The sequence below is a fragment of the Macrosteles quadrilineatus genome, unplaced genomic scaffold (assembly GCF_028750875.1).
Source record: "Macrosteles quadrilineatus isolate MER2022 unplaced genomic scaffold, UCM_ALF_1.0 Scaffold_3__2_contigs__length_128488019, whole genome shotgun sequence".
Taxonomy (NCBI): Eukaryota; Metazoa; Arthropoda; class Insecta; order Hemiptera; family Cicadellidae; genus Macrosteles; species Macrosteles quadrilineatus.
The window spans coordinates 109,483,787-109,503,542 of NW_026542596.1; the positions used below are offsets into that span (position 1 = coordinate 109,483,787).

The following is a 19,756-nucleotide window of genomic DNA, read 5'->3' on the forward strand; positions in this document are numbered from 1 at the left end:
TTTATTCAATTAAAAAAAAATGCTGATTTTGGTTTATAAAAGGCCAGAGAAATTAAAATGATAAGAGCTAATGAAGAACCCCTTAAGAAGAAATTAAGGAGTAGATGGTCAAAAACAGGAATATCCAATCACAAATCAAAATTTTGAAAACTTGAATCCCAAATCTTAATTCCAAGTAGAAATGTTTATAAAATACAGTATTGAATCTACTCTAAAATTGATTCTTGCTACTGTTTGCTACTTTCTTCTGCATCAATTTAAACCTATAATTTGATTTTATAGACTCGACACAGCTGCGGAAGTCGTCTTCATCTGTCATTCAATCACGACAACATTTCTAATCACTATCTCGAGATTAGGCCTATATTTCTTAAAAAATCCTGAGATTATTTTAAACCCAGCGCAAAATAGGCCTACATTAGGAAAAATTTGCAGAAAAATTAAAATATACATTTTATTAAGATAATGGCCTTAAGACAAATGCATACATGGGTTGTGCTCGCTCGGGCACACAGCAGGCAAACCCAATACAAGATTTGGTTAAGCCAATAAAAAAATTGAATATATTTTTTTTTTATTTCCAGCGAATTTGAGATTCAGCTTCAACCCTCCGAGTGTCCCTTGTTTTGGCCTTAATGTCTGCCTATTTTTTGCTCATTTGCAAGGTTTTTTTTAAACGGATCTGAGAAGCTTGAAAACAATGTTAATTATACTGTTCTATATACCATTTTGTTTGGAAAATCATGGGCTTCAATATTATACATAGAACATAAGGAACATTTGTTTCCAAAAAAATTTTTAGGTAAAAAAAAATATTTTGGAAAATTTTCAAAAAAAAAAAATAAGTTCGCGCTCAATGAAATTGTATAAATTATAGGCCTATAAATATTTGAAAATAGCCACTTTGTTCTAAATTTTATGAGGATTACAAATATATAATAATATAAGGAAGTAGATTTGCAAATAGCAAAAAACAGATTTCAGTACATAGCGTTTAGCTAAGAATGCATGGAATCTGGCTGATAATTTACATCAATATCACTACCTACTTCTTCAGGATCATCAACCAGCCCTTCAAAATCACTTAAATCTTCTTATAATGCACCACGTATATCACTACTTTTGATTTTTAACGCTAAAACAATGATAAACGTAATAAAACACATCAGTCATCGGTCCGAGGATAACCAAGCTGTTTACAAATACGCACGTCAGCTGTCTGCTACAATATTTTTGGAACTAAAATGAATAGCGCTTAGAGACAGACCTCCGGAGAAAGCTCTGAATCTGTAAAATAAAACGATACCTAACTCGATCCAGTTCAATCCGATTTTGTCAGTCATAGAGCCTTCGCCGTAAACAGTGTTTGTGAGTCGCTGCAGCGACACTAAACACTACACAAAGTGTGTTATGTGTCGCTGCAGCGACAAATAACACTCGGAGGGTTAATACAACACTAAATCATGGCTTCACAACCATGAATTGACACCCGTGTTCTCAATATATACTATTCGCTATCATGTATTTCTCCTATTCAGGAAATCCCTGTGTAGAAGAGTCTCTAGGTACCTCAAGATGGATTCATGCATGTTCTGCGCTATGTTCGGATCCTCTGTCTGCATCCACAGGTTGCCTGAGCCCGTGACTGTGGCCTGACCCAACTCCAGGTAGAAGAAAGAGTCCAGGTGTCCACAGCTTCGGATTTTCTGCAACTATATAAAAACCACTGGAAATTAGAGGATTCCAAATTTACAAATAATAAGCAATATACGAACTAAGATTGTCTTCTTTATAACTATATTTATCAACACATCCATATCATATCCAGTGGTGCGATATTTTCAGAAGAGGAAAATTCTTCAACTCATCAATGACTCGTATGATAGGGAGGCCTTTCGTGTCAATACCTCAAACATTTACTTTATACTCACTAGATTAGTTTTTAAATAACTATTGGCCTTAAAATGAACATTTCCCAACAGAAATGATGGTGTTTTAACACTATAAAATCAATGTAAAAAAAAATGTATGAGCCAGTTATAAGGATTAGTTTTAAGAAATGTTTGACTCATTCAATGTACTGATGCTACAAAACAAAGAATAAAGCATGCTTTGACTTTGACATAGGCCTACTGTGATTTAGAAGTCAGTATTGGGAAACGGCAATATACATGACTGTAATAGCACAAATTGTCATCTGGCTTTGGGCACTGAAAAAGGATGTCGGCCAACTCCCCAATCATGATCGTAACTCATCCTAGAAATAGTTTAGACAGTTCCAGATAGTTACAAATCTGGCACTGGTGGAATTTGGTTTAATTCAAACAAAGCTATATTTATCACTCAAAACTTCTACGTAAAACCATCACTGTTTGTGTTTCTTTTTTTGCCAATAATTTTTCCAGTTAAGCTAGATGAACTATACCTCTTTCCAAAACAAAAAAGCTTTTAACTTCCCTTTCAAATAAAACTACAATTAAAAAGTGAATTAAATATTGGAAGCTGATTGACATTAATAATAAATCATAAATCTTAACCTAGCCTAACAGTGGAGAGAGATCATTGCAACAGCAGTTCTTGATTTCCCGATTCACCTCTCTTCAGTCCATTAGCTTAGGCTCTTGGCAATTTAACACAGTAGAAAACCCATTTATTTTATGTCTTTCGGCCTTATAGTCGCCTTTTCTAGAAATTAAGGCTGTTAAGTTTGGTAAAAACGTATTACTGTACTTAAATGTCCTTCTTGAATACCAATCACAATCTAAAAGTAATATCATAGACTAATCAACACAAGTAGACTCCTCATCCCATTGTACATTTTGAAGCTTGTTTTTTGTGTCTAGTTCATGTACGTCCACACAGATCGCTAGTGTAGAACAAATTTTGTTTCTATTATTTAAGGGTTATTTTCATGATTTGTGCTTTACTATTTGGTTATATGACTAGAAGACCAGTTATTGTTTATGATTATGCAGTTTTATTTGGTTAAATGATGTTTTAAATTACTGAAATATCAAGAAACAAATTGTAAACAAAACATAACCTCAACAGTTGGACGTACAGAACTAACAATAAAATTGGCTTCAGCTGTTCCATAAGGATGACAAATCTACTAAGGGAGTATGTTTTATCTATGGTAATATACCAGCAGACACACTAACCGAGAACTCAAGCTGCTGATTGGTGCCTTTCTTGACCAATGTGAGAATCCGGTCGGTCAAACACAGGTGGTACGGGCCCAGAATATTCTTGGTGTGTCCCAAATCCTTCTTCTGCACATTCACTTCCCACACATGTTCTGTCAAGTAAAAACACGTTATAGATATAACATACAATTCGGTGACAACTTAATTTGTTAATTTAAAAGTCAAAATAAAAAGCAAAATATATATATATTCACACAAAAGCATTCTTTGTTTTTATTGGGACAGGTGGTTTATTATAGCTGATAAAATGTAATTAACGCCCTAAGTTAGCATTAGGTTTACATGGCTAGTTTGACATTATTCAACTCAATCCCACAGTTCTATTCATGATTAGCTCAATAAAAGACATACTCTCAACCGCTTCAGAAGTGACCAGATACATGTTTGTAGCATTTAAAGATTCATAATACAGTGTTAATACAGTGTTAATGTAAATTTTTAGGAATTATTATTGATAACAATTTAAGTTGGGACTCTCATGTCCAGCATGTTGTAGGCAAAATTTCATCAGGCTTGTATGCTCTTCGAAGGATGTCCTATGTCTGTGATCTTTCGGCTCTAAAACTGGTGTATTATGCTTTTGTACATTCATTTATATCATACGGAATTAGTGTGTACGGAGGGACCTCAAAATCAAACCTTAATCAAATACTTCTGTTACAAAAGAAAGCTATTAGATTAATGCTAAGTTTAAATTGGATTGAAAGTGCAAAGTATCATTTTTCTAATTTGGAAATCCTAACAGTGTTTGGAATTTATATATACGAGACAATAAAATATACTAAGCAGCACCATTTACCAAAAATACAGTTAGAACTAAGTAGGCCTACCAGTAATAGATATAATACCAGAAATGCACAATATGTTATACAAAACAGACATAATTTAGAATTTTATAAAAAAAACACAGTGTATAGAGGCCTTAGATATATGTTTTTTACCAAAAGATATAAAAAATGAATGTAATAGTAGGAAATTTTACTTTAAACTAAAAAAATACCTAGTAGAAAAAGCAATTTACTCCTTTGAGGAATTTTACAATTTAAAATATTGTGAATAAACAATAAGTACTCACTGACTCTATTCTTTGTACTTGTACATTCATGAATAAAGGAGATTTTGATTTGATTTGATTTGATTTGAATGCCTAGACTGATCCTCAATATGCATAATGTGAAACAAACAATAACCAGATTAAAATTTCAAATCATATATGTGAATAAATAGAGAAAGTAAAATTGCATGTCGAGTATTCATTTCTGTAGCAAACTTTAATCACAACAAGACAAGTTAATATTCATTTTTACTTTCTTGTAATCTGGGGTTTAAGTTCAAAAACTTTGAGTGACTGTAAATTTCCAATTTTTATGATATTTGAGTGGTATGTGTGTTTAAATGTTCAGAAAAATATTTTTTTTTTGCTTGATGTCCCTTTTAGCGAATTTCCCTATAGGGAAGTAGCTATTACCGTAGGTGGCACGGTAAGACCTAGACCCGGGACCGATTTACTTTTTCATTTTGATGTCCCCAGAGGCCAAAAACACCTTTCGTTCAAATTTTTATATATGTATATATATATACGTCCGTGAACACGATAACTTGAGTAATTTTTGTACGATTTTGATGAAATTTAGTTTAAAGGTGTAAAGCGGGATAAACTTGAATGAGTTCACGAACCAGCACTATCGGACCATGGGAACGGGGCTTTACGGGGGGTTTTATGGGGTAAAAATTGGTTTTTCTCACTTTTAACCCTCAAAACACAAAATTTCCCGATTTCTCTTTAGACCTTTTTAAAGAGCTTAAAAAAACAAATAATTTAGTATGTAAAAGTATTTTTGTTTGATTGTTAGTAACGGAGAAAATTAAAAAAATTGTAAATTTAAAATTCCCATGTTATTCTTATGGAGAATATTGTCAAATGTTGTAGTTTGCTTGTTTATGGATATATTTTGATCAAACTTGGCAAATTTATTTATTTTGTACTAAGCTATCAATATTTTACTCAAAAACACACTTTATTAGTTTCCTTGTAGCAGCAAACCTAGGTACTCGTTAAACCTAATGTTATTAAAATATATTTTACTGAAAATCAATTCAGACAAATGGAAATTCGCTTAGTCGGCAGGTTTGCTGCGGCGGGGGTATTTATTAACACATCACATATGTGCTAAGGTAGTTAAAATTAGCATATTTCATTTGATAAGTAACTACAGTTGTGTCACTAGGATGATCTGACACTTGATTGTACGACACATTCAACCCTTTAATCTGATTCAGCAATTAATGAGTTATTGGTTGTTGCCTGTAGAGTTCTGGGGTTTCATTTGTGTATAGTCATCAATTAAAATGAAAAAAAAGATTCTTCAATCGAACAATTTGAGCCCTAATAATCAGAGAGTACATTTTAGGGAATAATTCACTAGCTTTCCTGTAGCTTAAAAGTTAACTGTATTTTTATTGGCGGCATCTGACACTTTTGGTGACCCTACACACAACCAGTTGTTTAAGGGTAGGAATTTTAGGAAGTCCTTAGGAATAAAAAACCCCTTGTTAATTATATAGTTACAAAATCATGATTTTGACTGATCTCTTACAATAACGTAAAAAAGCTAATGTATTTAATACAAAACAATGAATAAAAAATATCAAGAGTTCAGAATAATGACCTAACCTTACCAAAATTATACGTAGGCTAAAATTAGTAAAGGCATAATAACGGAAAAGAATTGAAAATTTGAACAAAAATAGCTGCACAGGGATCCTTAGTGATTGTAATTAATACCACCTTGAAATGACGATCTTCCTTTAAATTTGTTGCTTACCAAAGGTTGGCTTAGGTTGTTCCCCATCCGGGATGTCATCTCCTTGCTGCAGAGACAACAGTGCCTTCAGCCAGTCGCTCAGCTCGGACTCGTTCTCCAGAACAATACAGAAACAATCGTTCTTGGTGTACAGAGCCACGACATGTTTCTGTCTCAGATCACTGCGCTTGTTGATGTTGAAACACGTCTTCAAAGTGATGCTCCTGGAACAAATTGAACACAATTTATGATTTAGTATTTCAATGCACAGCTGAATCAATAGCCTAATTTACCACCAATATTTATCTGATTGATTACGACACAAATACGTGAGGCCAATAGTACGACACCCAGCGAAGAAAAATAAACTAAAGAAAGAAGGGTCGAGAAAAAATAATTAAAAGTAAAAGTGGCATTTAGTAGTTTTCTATGCCAGCTAAACTTAGTGTCAGGTTTTTGGTTAAAGCCAACTTAAGATATTTCAAGCAGGTTTTGTTTGTAAAAATCAGTAAAAGATTTTTATGCTGTCGTTTCAATTACCTTTTAATTAGAAAACCAAAATTGCAACCAGTAGTTTAGTAAAAGTAGAAGCCTGATGTTTATACTAGTAATTCTACTGTACATTACTGACCGTTTAGCAGGTTGATTTGCTCGAAACTTTTTCTCCGAGTCGTAGTATTCCAGCCTTGCAGAGGCTTCTATTGAGTCACTCCGCAAAACAAAGAACTTCTTCTTCATAGTCTGAAATCAAATTCATAGTTTTACAGGGGTTTTAATAAAAGATTTGCTAAAATACATAGTCAGATTATATTCAGGCCTAACAGATTTTGCTTTGTTTTTTGTAACTAAAAAATGTTTCAATTGTACTAGGAGTGTTATAAAACATCTGAGAAGAGTACATTAAATAGATTTGGGCTTTGCAACATTTTCAATTCAGATTTGCTTGGTGTGAGTACAGACCTTGGTCTACAGTTGGTTTCATTTTTAATGTGGAAACATTATTTATTAAATTGCTTCCTTTTAATAGTACCTCTACCAGGAAAGAAACAGGACCGTGACAAGATTTTTACAAAATAACTGTTGGGTAGCAATTTAAGACCATATTATTTTGAATGAAAGCTTCAATGGAAAAAGCACGATGTTGAACTGTACTCTGTTCTAGCATTGTCGAAATGTCTACAGCTGAGTTTTTTTTAATAATATTTTCAACCAAAAAACTCTGGGTAGCCGAGTGGTTACAGTGCTTGACTTTATATCTGAAGGTCGCTGGTTAGATTCTGAGCAAGATCTTTTCTGGGCCCTGATGTCATTTGTCATTAGAACTATTTATTAATGACTGTGCAACAAAAGCTTGACATTAATTAGTTAGTAATAAGACCAGGGTGTAAACCGTTCCGTTACAAATGACGTAAAAACACACAAAAGAAAAAGCAGCCTAAATGTAATAACAGCAGAAAAAAAAAACAAGTGTCAGTTTATAACTTTGTACCACACAGTGATTCATAACAACAATACATGCTTAGGCCTAGGAATTTTTTTTTCAAAGTTATAGGCCAATTATTATTTAGGAATTCAGGAAAATATACATTAAAAGGGAAATGATTAATAAAACCAGTGACTATACAAATAAAAACATGTGGATTTAGGACACATGACATGTGGACCATGTGGATACATGGTTTAAAAAAACGTATACTGCACGTAATGACAAAAATGTGTTTATAATAGAGGTATGTCAATTCTCAATACCACCGATACTTGCCCGTTGGTATCGGTATCAAGAATCAATCGTTAAAAGTCAATTCCGATAGCAATACCCGACATGCATTTTTTTTCTGTAAGCCCTACTTGGAAGAACACTCCATTACCTCAAAAATGGAACGACATAAAGACAGGGGTTGGTGTAGTATAACCAATCCATTCTGAAAACTTTGTAAAACTAAAAAAAAAAAATGGTATTGGTACCGAGAATCGATAAATGTTGGTATCGACACATCTTTAATTTATAAATTTATATTTTAGCAACTAGGCTTGAATTATGAATTTACGTCATTAACCATTGTTGATAAAGTTTTTAGTTTTAGATCTCACAGAGTAGACTATGCTGTTTCTAAGAAAAAAATTACGAATAGGCCTAAACCAATTTAAATTTGACAACAATTTCGATAAGAACTTATTATTTGTATTCAAACCCTCCATTTTACTGGGCCAACGTGGAGCATTATTTTTACAATTTAATTGTGTTTTTTTTTTAAATAATTGTCAATAATTCACTATGAAATTGGGGTGGGTTGAAAATGAAATTAAAAGATCCATGTTTACTAAAACAAATTCATTCCTTCATTCAAAGACCTCTCTCTCTCTCTCTCTCTCTCTCTCTCTCTCTTTGATAAACAACAAAGTCACAGCCAAGCATCAAATATATTTTCTAAAGATTTAGTTTTAATTAAAATCATATGTTAAAAAAAATAGCCTATAAGACAACATTTTAAAAGCAATAACTTCTAATGTTGTTTTGTCATCGCAATAAAAGTAATCAAAAACCATTTTTGCAAATAATATGTTTCTGTGGCAGAAATGTGTAGGGGTTATCTCATTAACGACGGGTCACGCGGTGGACATCCATCTCCTAATTATATCACTTGTTTTGCATCTTATTGATAACAGTGTGAGCTGTTACTGCTAATTATATTGTTTGTTTAACCATGATGAGTAATTTTGGAACAAACAGGCACATACAACGTGACCTGAAACTATTTACGGAATGATTAAGATCTCACTCGAGTCTAAAATGATTCGGGGCTCCTAGCTGGTGCTTGTGTCAATTCACAAGTTCACTGATTGATATCACAAGAGTTAAATTAAGTGTCAATAAATAGAATCCACTTATAAAATCGTCTGGCGTTACGAATTAATTAGATTTTAGAATGAAAAGGGAATAAAACACCTATCTATTGAGAAAGTTTTAAAAACTTGATTGACTGTCACAACACTCTTTATTCGAGCAGTATACTTGAATAAAAGGTTGACTTGGCCTTTAAGTAAAACCGTTGAAACTCCTTTATTGTGAATCTACTACAAATCAATCCCGCACACTTATAAAAAAGTAGAAAGATGGAGTAAAAAAAAAAAAAAATTACAAAATAAACTGATAGACAGAACTCATTGGCAGTACGTTTACTAGATGTTCTTTAAATCAAAACAAACATTAAACATGCTGTTTAACCATATGTTTCCAAAGCTTGTTCTACTGTCTTTTGGTTCCATAAATCCCAACACAGGTTTGTGTTGCGAATTAGAAACTTGGAACAAACATGTGCATCTCTCTTGATAGAAGAAAGGGAAAGGCTTTGGATGGTAAGTACTTTTAGTAATTTTAAAAATTGCAGCTGCTTATAAGTTGGGTAGAAAAAGTTATCACATTTAAACAGTTTTTTTCTACTCAACACTTGAAATCAATAATTTTAAAAATTGACTTCAGTGTTAGCAAAACCTAACATAAGTCTGTCTAAATCCAAGCTACTGAAAGAGATGGTTTAAAAATGTTCACTATTCCGTACTGTTTAAAAAAACATAAAGACGACAGGTTAGATCGTTAAATATATTTTAAGATTTTATTGCTGAAAATTACAAATATAATTACAAATATAAATAAGTGAGTAAATCAATACAGTCGGTAACACTGACACCCTGGGGTAGTCCAGTATGTTGTTTTGTTTAAATTCTGATAAGGAACTGCAAATGATCAGCAAGGGCAGATGACCTTAGATGTCAACAATCTTCAGGCTATCAATGGGTTTCCGTCTTGAATGTTATTAAAAAAGAATAAAGCCTGCATTGTTAAATTATTAAAGTTAAGGAAAAGTGTGAAATTACTTAGCTTTATTACAACCATAAAATATAATTTTATATTAGTGAATTGATGCTCTTTACTTAGATGGCTGAAACAGAATAAAACTCAGAACTAGTAACTAGTACATTAATAACCTTTTCTTGCAAAAGTTACTATTCATTGTTGTATTTTTCACACACTGCCCTTGCTGTTCCTAAGTGCCATGTCATTCTAAATATGTAATTTCATAACGATAAAGCTTTTGTTGGGTATAAGTAGGCTAATATAATTAAACAGCCCCTTCATATAGAAACCAAGCTAATTTGTACTACCTACTGTACTTACAAACAGAAAAATTACGAAAGCTTGAATCACATTCATAAAAAATTACAGAATCTGGAAACGCTTTTGGCGAAGACTGCCTGTACATGGAATTTCATACTCTCCCCTCACCACTAATACATATACATAGCAACTATGCGGGTGTTGGTGTAGAACTAAAATAATCTTAAGGTATTAGGACCGAATTGAAAAATATAAAATAGTTGCTAAAACATAGACTAGTTAGGTTCTATACCGATAACAAGCAACTTACAGACTCTTCGTTAAGATATACTGACCTTCAGTTTTTTTAAGTAACCGGTTTTCACAACATCGGGAGGTAAAGGCTTAGAGGAATCTTTACTTGAATCTCCCCCACTCAGGGACCCTCCCAAGGTTGGCCAGCTTCTTCCCGAAGACATTTTTATTTATTTAGAGATATCCAAAAACCTGAAATAATAAGTAGACATGAACCACACAAACTAAATTACATGTAAAGAGTTGTAATCATATTAAAAAATTCACAAAATAAATTTATTAAATATTCAACAAGCTACACTATCGTACTTAAACCTACACTACAACTTAAATCCTAAACCACAGTTGAAACGTTGTGCCAATCAAATGACCTGTTCAGAAACATTCCTTGACCCTTTAACCTCTAGCCGTGTATTATTCATTGACTAAATAGGCCAAATGCATTAGGTACCTATTTTTTTTCCTTTTTTTTAAATATACATTGTGTAATAATCACGAAAAAACACTAGCATAGCTTATTTTTTAACTAGTTTTTGAGGCACTCACAAAAACAAAGGTTGAGTTAAACAGTAAAATACCTCACAAGAGCAATGCCCAGAAAATCCAGTAACACTGTCAATTTCTACCTGAGACATCCACTGTTTACTTTACGCGGGAGCCTCCAGTTAATAGTTTAACCTATAGTCTGAGTAGCTGTAAATTTGTTATGTTAAGCCAGGTTTTCCTAGGCGCGGAAGTGGAGAGCGGAGAAAGGAACGCGGAGAGCGGACTCCACTTGTCTTAGGTAATTTAATGTAACTGTTTTCCTAGAAGCGGAGCGGAACACTATGTTAATTTCTTTTTCAACCTCCGCATTCCTCTCTCCGCTCTCCACGCCTAGGAAAACCCAGCTTTAGCCTTTATGGCCGTAATGAGCCTTCAGAGTTCTGAGGGTTAAACAACTTAAATGTGCGTTTGCAGTGATGGTTATAGGACCTTGTCAAGGGAGGGCTATGGGGGTGTCTCACACAAGGAGGGGATTTCTGTGGTCCTCCCCCAGAAAATTTGCTACTTTTAAAGCCGTTTGGTGAAATTTTTTACGTTTAGATCTATGTCCAAAGCCTCTCTTACGTTTTTATAACAAAATGTAGGCTAAGTTTAAATTGGTATTTCTGTAATTGTTTGCTAGGCCTATAGGCCTATGTCCTTAACAATTAATGTAGGCTATGTTTTTTAACAATCAATATAACCTTACATTAAAGAAAAAAAACTTTCACTAGCCTACTTGTACACCAATCCTATATGATTTATTAGTAGGCCTAGCCTATTGTTTTTAGGGTAAAAAATGGGAAAACCCCATTTTTACCCCCATAAACCCCCGTTCCCCATGGTTCGATTATGCTGGTTCGCGAACTTGTTTGAAAAAAACGTAGGTTTACCCGTTTGTACCAAATTTCATAAAAATCGGATCATTTATTGCTCGAGTTATCGCGCTAACGGACATATATTTAAATATATCGACCTACAGTAGAGTTGAAAATCCCACGTCAAAAATCCGAACTTCCCATGAGAGTTTTAAAATATTGAATTAGCACAGAGAAAACAGATGATTTACAATTTTGCGGGCCAAACAGTCGGCACTCGGCAGGGAAATGAGTGAACAGGACAAGCTAGTCTGTGTTTTAATCGTTTCCAATGTAGGCCTACATATTTTTTCAAGAAACAAATTACAGTAATGTAACAAAAATACTTAGCCTAAGTATGAAAATTATTGTTTTCATTTCATTCACTGTATCCTAGAACTTTATTTTTAATACTGGAGGCCTAATTATGTGTCTATATTAAGGCATTTCTAGGCTAAGTTTGAAAATTCGAAGAAATCAATTCAATTAGTTCAGATTTTTGACTCTCTACTGTGTACATCTATAGGTACCTATAAATGAATTTGAACGGATGGTGTTTTTGGTATCTAGGGACCTCAAAACAAAAAATTAAATCGGTCCCGGATCCAGGCACCATGAGTACTACGGTAATAGTTTATTTCCTATATGGGAAATTTGCTCAAATCGGTAATTATATCAACCTCCGGACCTCACGCGAAATTAAATTTTTTTTTCAAAATGGTTGAAATTTCACGGATTTCAAAAATGATAGTAGTTTTTTGCGGAAACGTCCCGTTTTCCCCATTTTTTTGCTCAAAACCCATGTTGTGGGTACTCAAATTGTGCGGAATTTCCTCCTGAACAAGAATATGTGAATTTTATTACGATCGCTTTTAAGTAAAATATCACCGGACAGGTTAATTAACCTAACCTAACCAAACTTAGGTTCAGATTAGGTTACGTTAGGTTATGTTAGGATAGGTTAGTTTAATTTAGGTAAGGTTGGTTTCTAGGTTAGGTTGAGTTTTATTAGGTTAGGTTAGGTTAAGTTTGGTTAGGTTAGGTTCGGTTATGTTAAGTTAGTTTAGGTTAGTTTACTTACAATACTCATGTTATTGATAAACTAACCTAACTTAGGAAGATAATCAAACTGGCATCCTGAATGTTTTTTAAAAAGAGTGTATCCGCGATGTTGCTCGGACATGGTGAGAGCGCAGACTGATTATCGGCGTACCCCCACCCCTCCCCTACAAAACAGGTCCATAGCCACTCTACCTAACCCCCCCCCCTAAACCTAACAAAACTCAACCTAACCTAAAACCAACCTAACCTAACCTAACTTAACTATCCTAACCTAACCTAACTTAACTATCCTAACCTAAACTAAGGTCCTAAGTTAGGTTAGGTTAGGTTAGTTTATCAATAACATGAGTATTGTAAGTAAACTAACCTAACCTAACCAAACTTAACCTTACCTAACAAAACTCAACCTAACCTAAACCAACCTAACCTAAAGCAACCTAACCTAACATAAACTAACCTAACCTAAAGTAACCTATCCCAACCTTCTAAACCTAAGTTTGGTTAGGTTAGGTTAATTAACCTGTCCAGTGATATTTTACTTAAAAGTGATCGTAATAAAAACTACATATTCTTGTTCAGGAGGAAATTCCGCACAATTTGAGTACCCATAACGTGGGTTTTGAGCAAAAAAATATTGTTCCCGTTTTTCCCATTTTCCGGGAAAACGGGACGTTTCCGCAATAAATGACAATCATTTTTGAAATCAGTGTGAAATTTCGACCATTTTGAAAAAGGTTTTAATTTCGCATGAGGTCCGGAGGTCGATATAGGCTAATTACCCTAAAATCATTTGGAGGAATGACTTCTTATTTTGAAGGCTGCACTTTAGTAGGCTATCTGTCCTAGACACTCATTCGAATTATTGATCGATATATATGTGGGAAGCAAAAAAGGACCTGTTGTCGGCAATGTAAAATTTTCAGTACGGCCGATATGAGTTAGGGCCTAGTAACGTCAAAAATACCGTATCAAAATTCGGGTTTTTATCGATTATTAAGTAATACCATTTAATTAAAAATTAGGCTATAATTTATAGGCTATATTATATTATACCATTATACCTCATTTAACATAGAACAGGACAGTAGCCTATCAGTTAAAATATTGTATTAAAGATTTAAAAGGTCGAAATAAATCATTTTTCCTACAGTTACCTAACAATGTACATGTTCTCTTACTGATTTGAGAAAGCAAAGTGGCCAATTCGCTTATCAGTGCAAGTTTGGTGCTAATTACTCCAGATTTGCAACGTGAAGGCACATTTCTTTACCAATTTATTTGTTTTGTAGTAACTGTGGGAAAAATATTATGTGCTTAACCCGAGTGCAAAGTGCAACTCACTTTGCGTGTTGCACAAATAACTATTGTTAAGTTAGCCTCTGCACGGTCTGAGAAAAGGGACCTCTTGTTGCTCGATGTTATTTCGCCATAACGACAAGAGGTCCCATTTCTTATATTCACTTTATAAACAGACTTTACCCTACTCCAATTAATGAATTTTCCTGAATTCTAGTGGAAATTTAGAGAACTACCGATACGGTACAACAAATTAAGTTTACGGAGAACAAAATATCTCACAGATTATTTCATTTGATATACCCAAGTTTGTAACCGAATGAAGTACCTAGGGCCTAAGTAATCGTTATTTTCAATAGGCTAACCAAATCTATAAATCAATATTTTTTATTCAAATGAGTGGTTAATACCTATGCATTTTAGGGTTTGAACGTGATTTTTGAAATTTTTTTTCATTCTACTTGGAATTCAACACTGATTCCGAAAATGGAGTTATTTTTCCGCAAAAAACTAGGCAACCAAAAATGATTTTTTAGATGTGGGTACTCATATAACCAGTCTATTAAGCATAATCACGAATATGCAAGCATTTTTTGGATCCAACGTCAAATAAGCGAGATTTTGACTAAAATGTTATACTACCAGCAATAACCCCAAAACATTTGGGGACAGGTGGGAATCCAGGATTTTGAGTGAGGAGACATCTAACGTGGTTTATCATCGGAAATTAGGTGGGGGAAAGAGTAGGCCTAATTTAACAGGAAATAAGTAATGGGTACTGTTAATTAACTTAGTCGGGAGAATTATATCTTAAGTTAGTACATGGGAAATTTGTTTGGAATTGGGAAATCTTTCAGTACCAACCTATTCATTGGTAGTTGTAACTTAGCACTGCCAGGTTGCTTGGTAGGTTAGGCTAGGTTTGGTTAGGTTAGGTTTGGTTAAGTTAGGTGTTATGCCTAGTAAACAATTATAATAAAATAATGACCTGCTGATCAGCTGGTATTTTAACACAGGCAAAATTTGGAGCAAAATACCAAAATAGCATCGCAGATTTTCGGAAATCTCGCTTAAGTTATTTGACGTTGGAACCAAAAAATTTTTTGAATAGGTATTTGTGATCTCCTTAAGTTAGGCCTATTCAGGTTAATTTGAGTACTGGTACCCACATGGCGTAGGCCTATTTTAGTAAAAAACAATTTTGGTTGTTTTTCTGTGTTAACTTACCTTATGGTAGTTTTCCTCGGAAAAAGAACGTCATTTTCAAAATCAGCGTATTTTTTAACCCTTAGAGTGCCAGGCGAGAAATAAAAGTAACGCTCAAAAAATGCCGATGATTTTTCCCGAAGGTCGCGCTAAAAATGCCAAGCGCGATCTGGCGATTTTTAGGTGAAAATTTGGCTGCACTTTACTTTACGTCCTACACTCATTAGAATGAAAATATCGATCGATATATCGATTAATCGATTGCTTCATTCGATATATCGTTTGGTTAGTTAGGTAAGGTTAACCTAACCTAACTAACCAAACGATATATAGAATAAAACAATCGAATGAAAATATCGAATCGTAAAAACAATCGAATGAGTGTAGGACGTCAAGTAAAGTGCAGCCGAAAATTTTGTAAAAATCAAATTTTTGATATTTCGACCAACGAAAATCGATGTATCGCATCTAGTAACTTTCGACTCAATGTTAATATATGGGTTAAAAGAATCCGAGTATCCATTCGGTTGTTATGACAACTGTTCGGTCATTACGAAACGTCCGGTCAGCCGGACGTTGGCACTTTTGGCTCGTTCTAAAAACTCAAACGGACTCAAAGGGTTAAATTTCTGGTAGAATTAAGAAAATCGTGTGCAAACTCTAAAATGCATATTTACTGAATGAGTGTACCTATAGTTGACAGATACTAAAGTGCAGCCCTAAAATACATCAGCATGTTTCTAAAATCCCTAGCAATTCCAGCAGAATATCATTATTAGCCATTAAGGTAAGTTAGCGTACAGTAGGCCTATTCTAGTAAACAGCACTGATGAGAGTGTGGAAAACTGGGTAAACTTAACTTAGGACAAGCCCCTAGGCCTAACTTGAATGAACTAGACAGCACGGACATAGGCCTTGTTAACTTACTTATCATGTGGGCCTAATAAAACATATAATGTACTGGTACCGTAACTTGAAAAATCTTCTATAACATGTAAAACTTTTCAAATATATTTCAAATGACATTCAAGAGACGTTAACCTCAATAACAATCAAGTCTAGTGCCTAAGTTAAGTTAATGACTCTGCATATGTCCTAACCTCAATTCTTCACAGATCACATTTGCAAGGAAGGTTATTACTGTCTTGTGCAATATTGCCCAAACCTAATATTATGTAAAAAAACCTAAGTTTTAATCATACTCACAAAATAATGTTTTTTGTTTAGCACATGATCCATTAAACGTTTTAAACTGTTTGTGTGGTTGTTGAAGACACAAGGACAATACTGGTAGTGGTAGTGCTGACACATCCAAAACAAGAAGCTATCACTATCACTAAATGTTTGATTAGTCAGATTAGTGTCTCCTTCACTCAATTATGCTATTATTTGAATCAATACTTTGAAAACACAAACTGTCACATCGAACAAGAACACGCAATTAAAATATAATCATAAGTACGCAATAGAATCTAGCCTACAGACTGCGATATAGGCAACAAGGACAACAGTTTTTCATGCGCAATTTCCCTAACACGTAAATACTCCAGCTCGGTGAATGAATAAGTTATTCCTGTAAATATTGGTCCACAAAAATCCATACCAACGAAATACATTCATAGCTGAACTGTCCAGTCCTAATAATATTGTCCAAGCAAACACAGATAAAACACTGATTTGGTCTAACAACTGATCAAAATGTGGTCGGAAAGTATTGTTAAATGCGCAATTATTAGATTCCTAAAAATAACACTAACATCAAAATAGTCTACACATTCGACTAATCTTTTCCAAGCCACTGCAATTCAGAGTTCTTTGATTAGTCAGAGCTATGTATAAACAAGCAGAAACATAAAATCTCGAAAAATTAGAATCACTACACATCGTGGAAAAGGTCATGTGTAACTGTGTACATGTCGGCCGTGGTTGTAAACAACTTGTACGCATGCGCCGCAAGCCTACAACTCGATACTGACACGGCTAGGAATGAATTCACGTCACGCATGAATCATCCTGACCATTGAACTTTAGACTAAACAGTCTACTAATAAAAATTAAAGAAAAAATCCCAACAAATCACCACCCTCCCGAATGTCACCACTTCTAGTTCTAGTCACTGTTCACAAATATGCACTTCGAAACGACACTAGCCTTGACATTCTTCACTGCCTTGCCTTTGGAAATTAAGAAATTACTTTTCACGACGTGAGGCGATGCGAATTATAACATGATGTAAACAACGGAAATTTCTCCAGATTTCAGATTTCAAAAGACACACTATTAATATCCGCAACTGTACTATCAATCGCCGATCAGACAGACGGTCGACGATGTTAGATTACGGTTACTACGTCTCAGACTCGTCTGGCGTACAACTGGATCGATTACAAGCGACAGCGACGCAGCTCATTCATGGGAAACGCCTTGCAGAACGACACACCCACCCACCGCGCTCAAATGTTGTGGGTAGCCTAATTGCGGGCGCACATTAATAACTCCCGTTATTATTTCCCTACTTAAACAGATTTTAATCGTACTTATTATGGCACTGAATGAATTCGAAGCTAAGTAAATGCGATGTTCTTAACAATATGAATTAGACTTACGTAATGAATGGTATATTGATTTGATATATCCTATAATAATTAATTCATTCCCATTGTTATTGATAGAATTTTATTTTTTAATATTTTATGTTTAAAATATTACTGAAACTAGTGAATAGTATAATAATTTCAGATAGTATATTCAAATTGTAATTACGAGTCAACTTTAATAGTGTAAGAGGGTAACTTAGGTATTGATTGACCTTAGGGATCTTTGATTTTTAGGGTAGGATGATCTACAATTTGATATCTTTTTATTCATTTACTTAATTTCTAAAGACATAGCCATTATTTACAAGAAGTACAACAGCAATTTTATGTAGAAACAATGCACAACACTGCACGTAATACTAGCTTCAGTATATATGGTAGAGCAGTCGATCTACAATAAGCTGTGACAATTTTTGATCAGGGTTTTTACAGTAAAATATTATTTAAAAGAAACGTGAACATTGACTTCAACAAGAGAAGTGCACCAAATAATAATTAAACATATAAAAAGTATGATATACTGTACCAGCAGTCTTCTAATATGGGGTAGGGGACAAATCTTGAACTGCTTCAAAACATTTGTATACATATTATATTTGTTCTAAATTTAATTATAACTAGAGGCATTTGCAGCCCTTCACCTCTGTTGTAGTTTTGGCCTTAACCATTCCCTATGCTGAGCATACCATTCCTACTCTACCTTCATAGTAGTGGTCTTCCCCTAAAACGATACATTTCAACACTGCATTACCATCAAACCATAATAATGCATACCTGCATTATTATACAGGGTGTTTTTGTTTAAGTGTGCTACCATTGGGATCTCAGTAACTAATGATTTTACAGCAAACTTTAAATGGGGAACATTCTTCTGTTTTTAAAGAGGTTCAAAAATAATTAAATACAACTTTTGTAAATGGCCGCCATTTTCCAATATGGCGGTCAACTTTAAAATTTCTAATAGAACACCCTATATTTGATCATGTTTTCGGATAGAACATGCAATTTAAAAACATTTTATCCTGGCATTTTTTTGATAAACCCCACTCGTTTAGAAGTTACAGCCTATGGAAAAATTACTTCCGGTCTACATTTTACATCTTGTAGCTCCTAAACAAGTAGGTGTATAGCGAAAATGCGAATAGTAAATAAGTCAAATAAACACCCTGTATACTTGGGGTAGCGGATTTTTATCCCCCTGGAATTTTACCCCCTGGGCAAACGTGACGTCACAAACCAGGGGGTTAAATTCTGGCCGCGAACTTTTGAGTTTCGCGACATCAGCTCGATGGATTAAACACGGATTTAAACATATATTTTCACGGTTGTGAATTTAATCAGAACACATCAAATTATAATAACCTAGAGTGTACATCCCGGATTTTTGCCCCTGGAATTTTATCCCCCGGATTTTACCCCCTGGCCAGATAAAAATTAGTGAGAATGATTAATATCTTCATTCTGTTTCAATTTAATAGTAAACATTTTATTATTAAGTAGCCTAAATAAGTTGTTTTGTAACATTAACTAATCAAACAGGTTTTTAATTTTAATTTTGAGATTCTAGTATTAGAATTCGATCTTTGAAGCCAACAGTGTTGGTTAATATGATGTATAAACAATCAATTGAATGATAATTGTTTCGAACATTTCTTTACAAAATAAATAAATAAAGATAGGCTACTAAATAATGAAATGTTTACAATTAATTAAAAACAGAAATGAGATAATCAATCATTCAATTTCTAAAATTGGCCAGGGGGTAAAATTCCGGGGGTAAAAATCCGGAGGT

At 33.9% G+C, this 19,756-nt stretch overlaps 1 protein-coding gene across 5 annotated transcripts in view; it reads right to left on the reverse strand.

The window, feature by feature from the left end:
- The window catches only part of LOC128988893 (insulin receptor substrate 1-B), a 41,262-nt gene extending 23,542 nt beyond the window's left edge, over positions 1 to 17,720 (reverse strand). For all 5 annotated transcript variants that reach the window (XM_054410656.1, XM_054410654.1, XM_054410652.1 and 2 more), the window contains exons 1-6: positions 16,574 to 17,720; positions 10,463 to 10,613; positions 6,642 to 6,751; positions 6,032 to 6,234; positions 3,162 to 3,298; positions 1,570 to 1,712 (exon numbers count right to left, since the gene is read on the reverse strand). In XM_054410656.1, the coding sequence (XP_054266631.1) occupies positions 1,570 to 1,712; positions 3,162 to 3,298; positions 6,032 to 6,234; positions 6,642 to 6,751; positions 10,463 to 10,585 (716 nt within the window). In that variant the 5' untranslated portion in view covers positions 10,586 to 10,613; positions 16,574 to 17,720. The remainder of the gene's footprint in view (positions 1 to 1,569; positions 1,713 to 3,161; positions 3,299 to 6,031; positions 6,235 to 6,641; positions 6,752 to 10,462; positions 10,614 to 16,573) is intronic.
- Between the last annotated feature and the right edge of the window lie 2,036 nt (positions 17,721 to 19,756).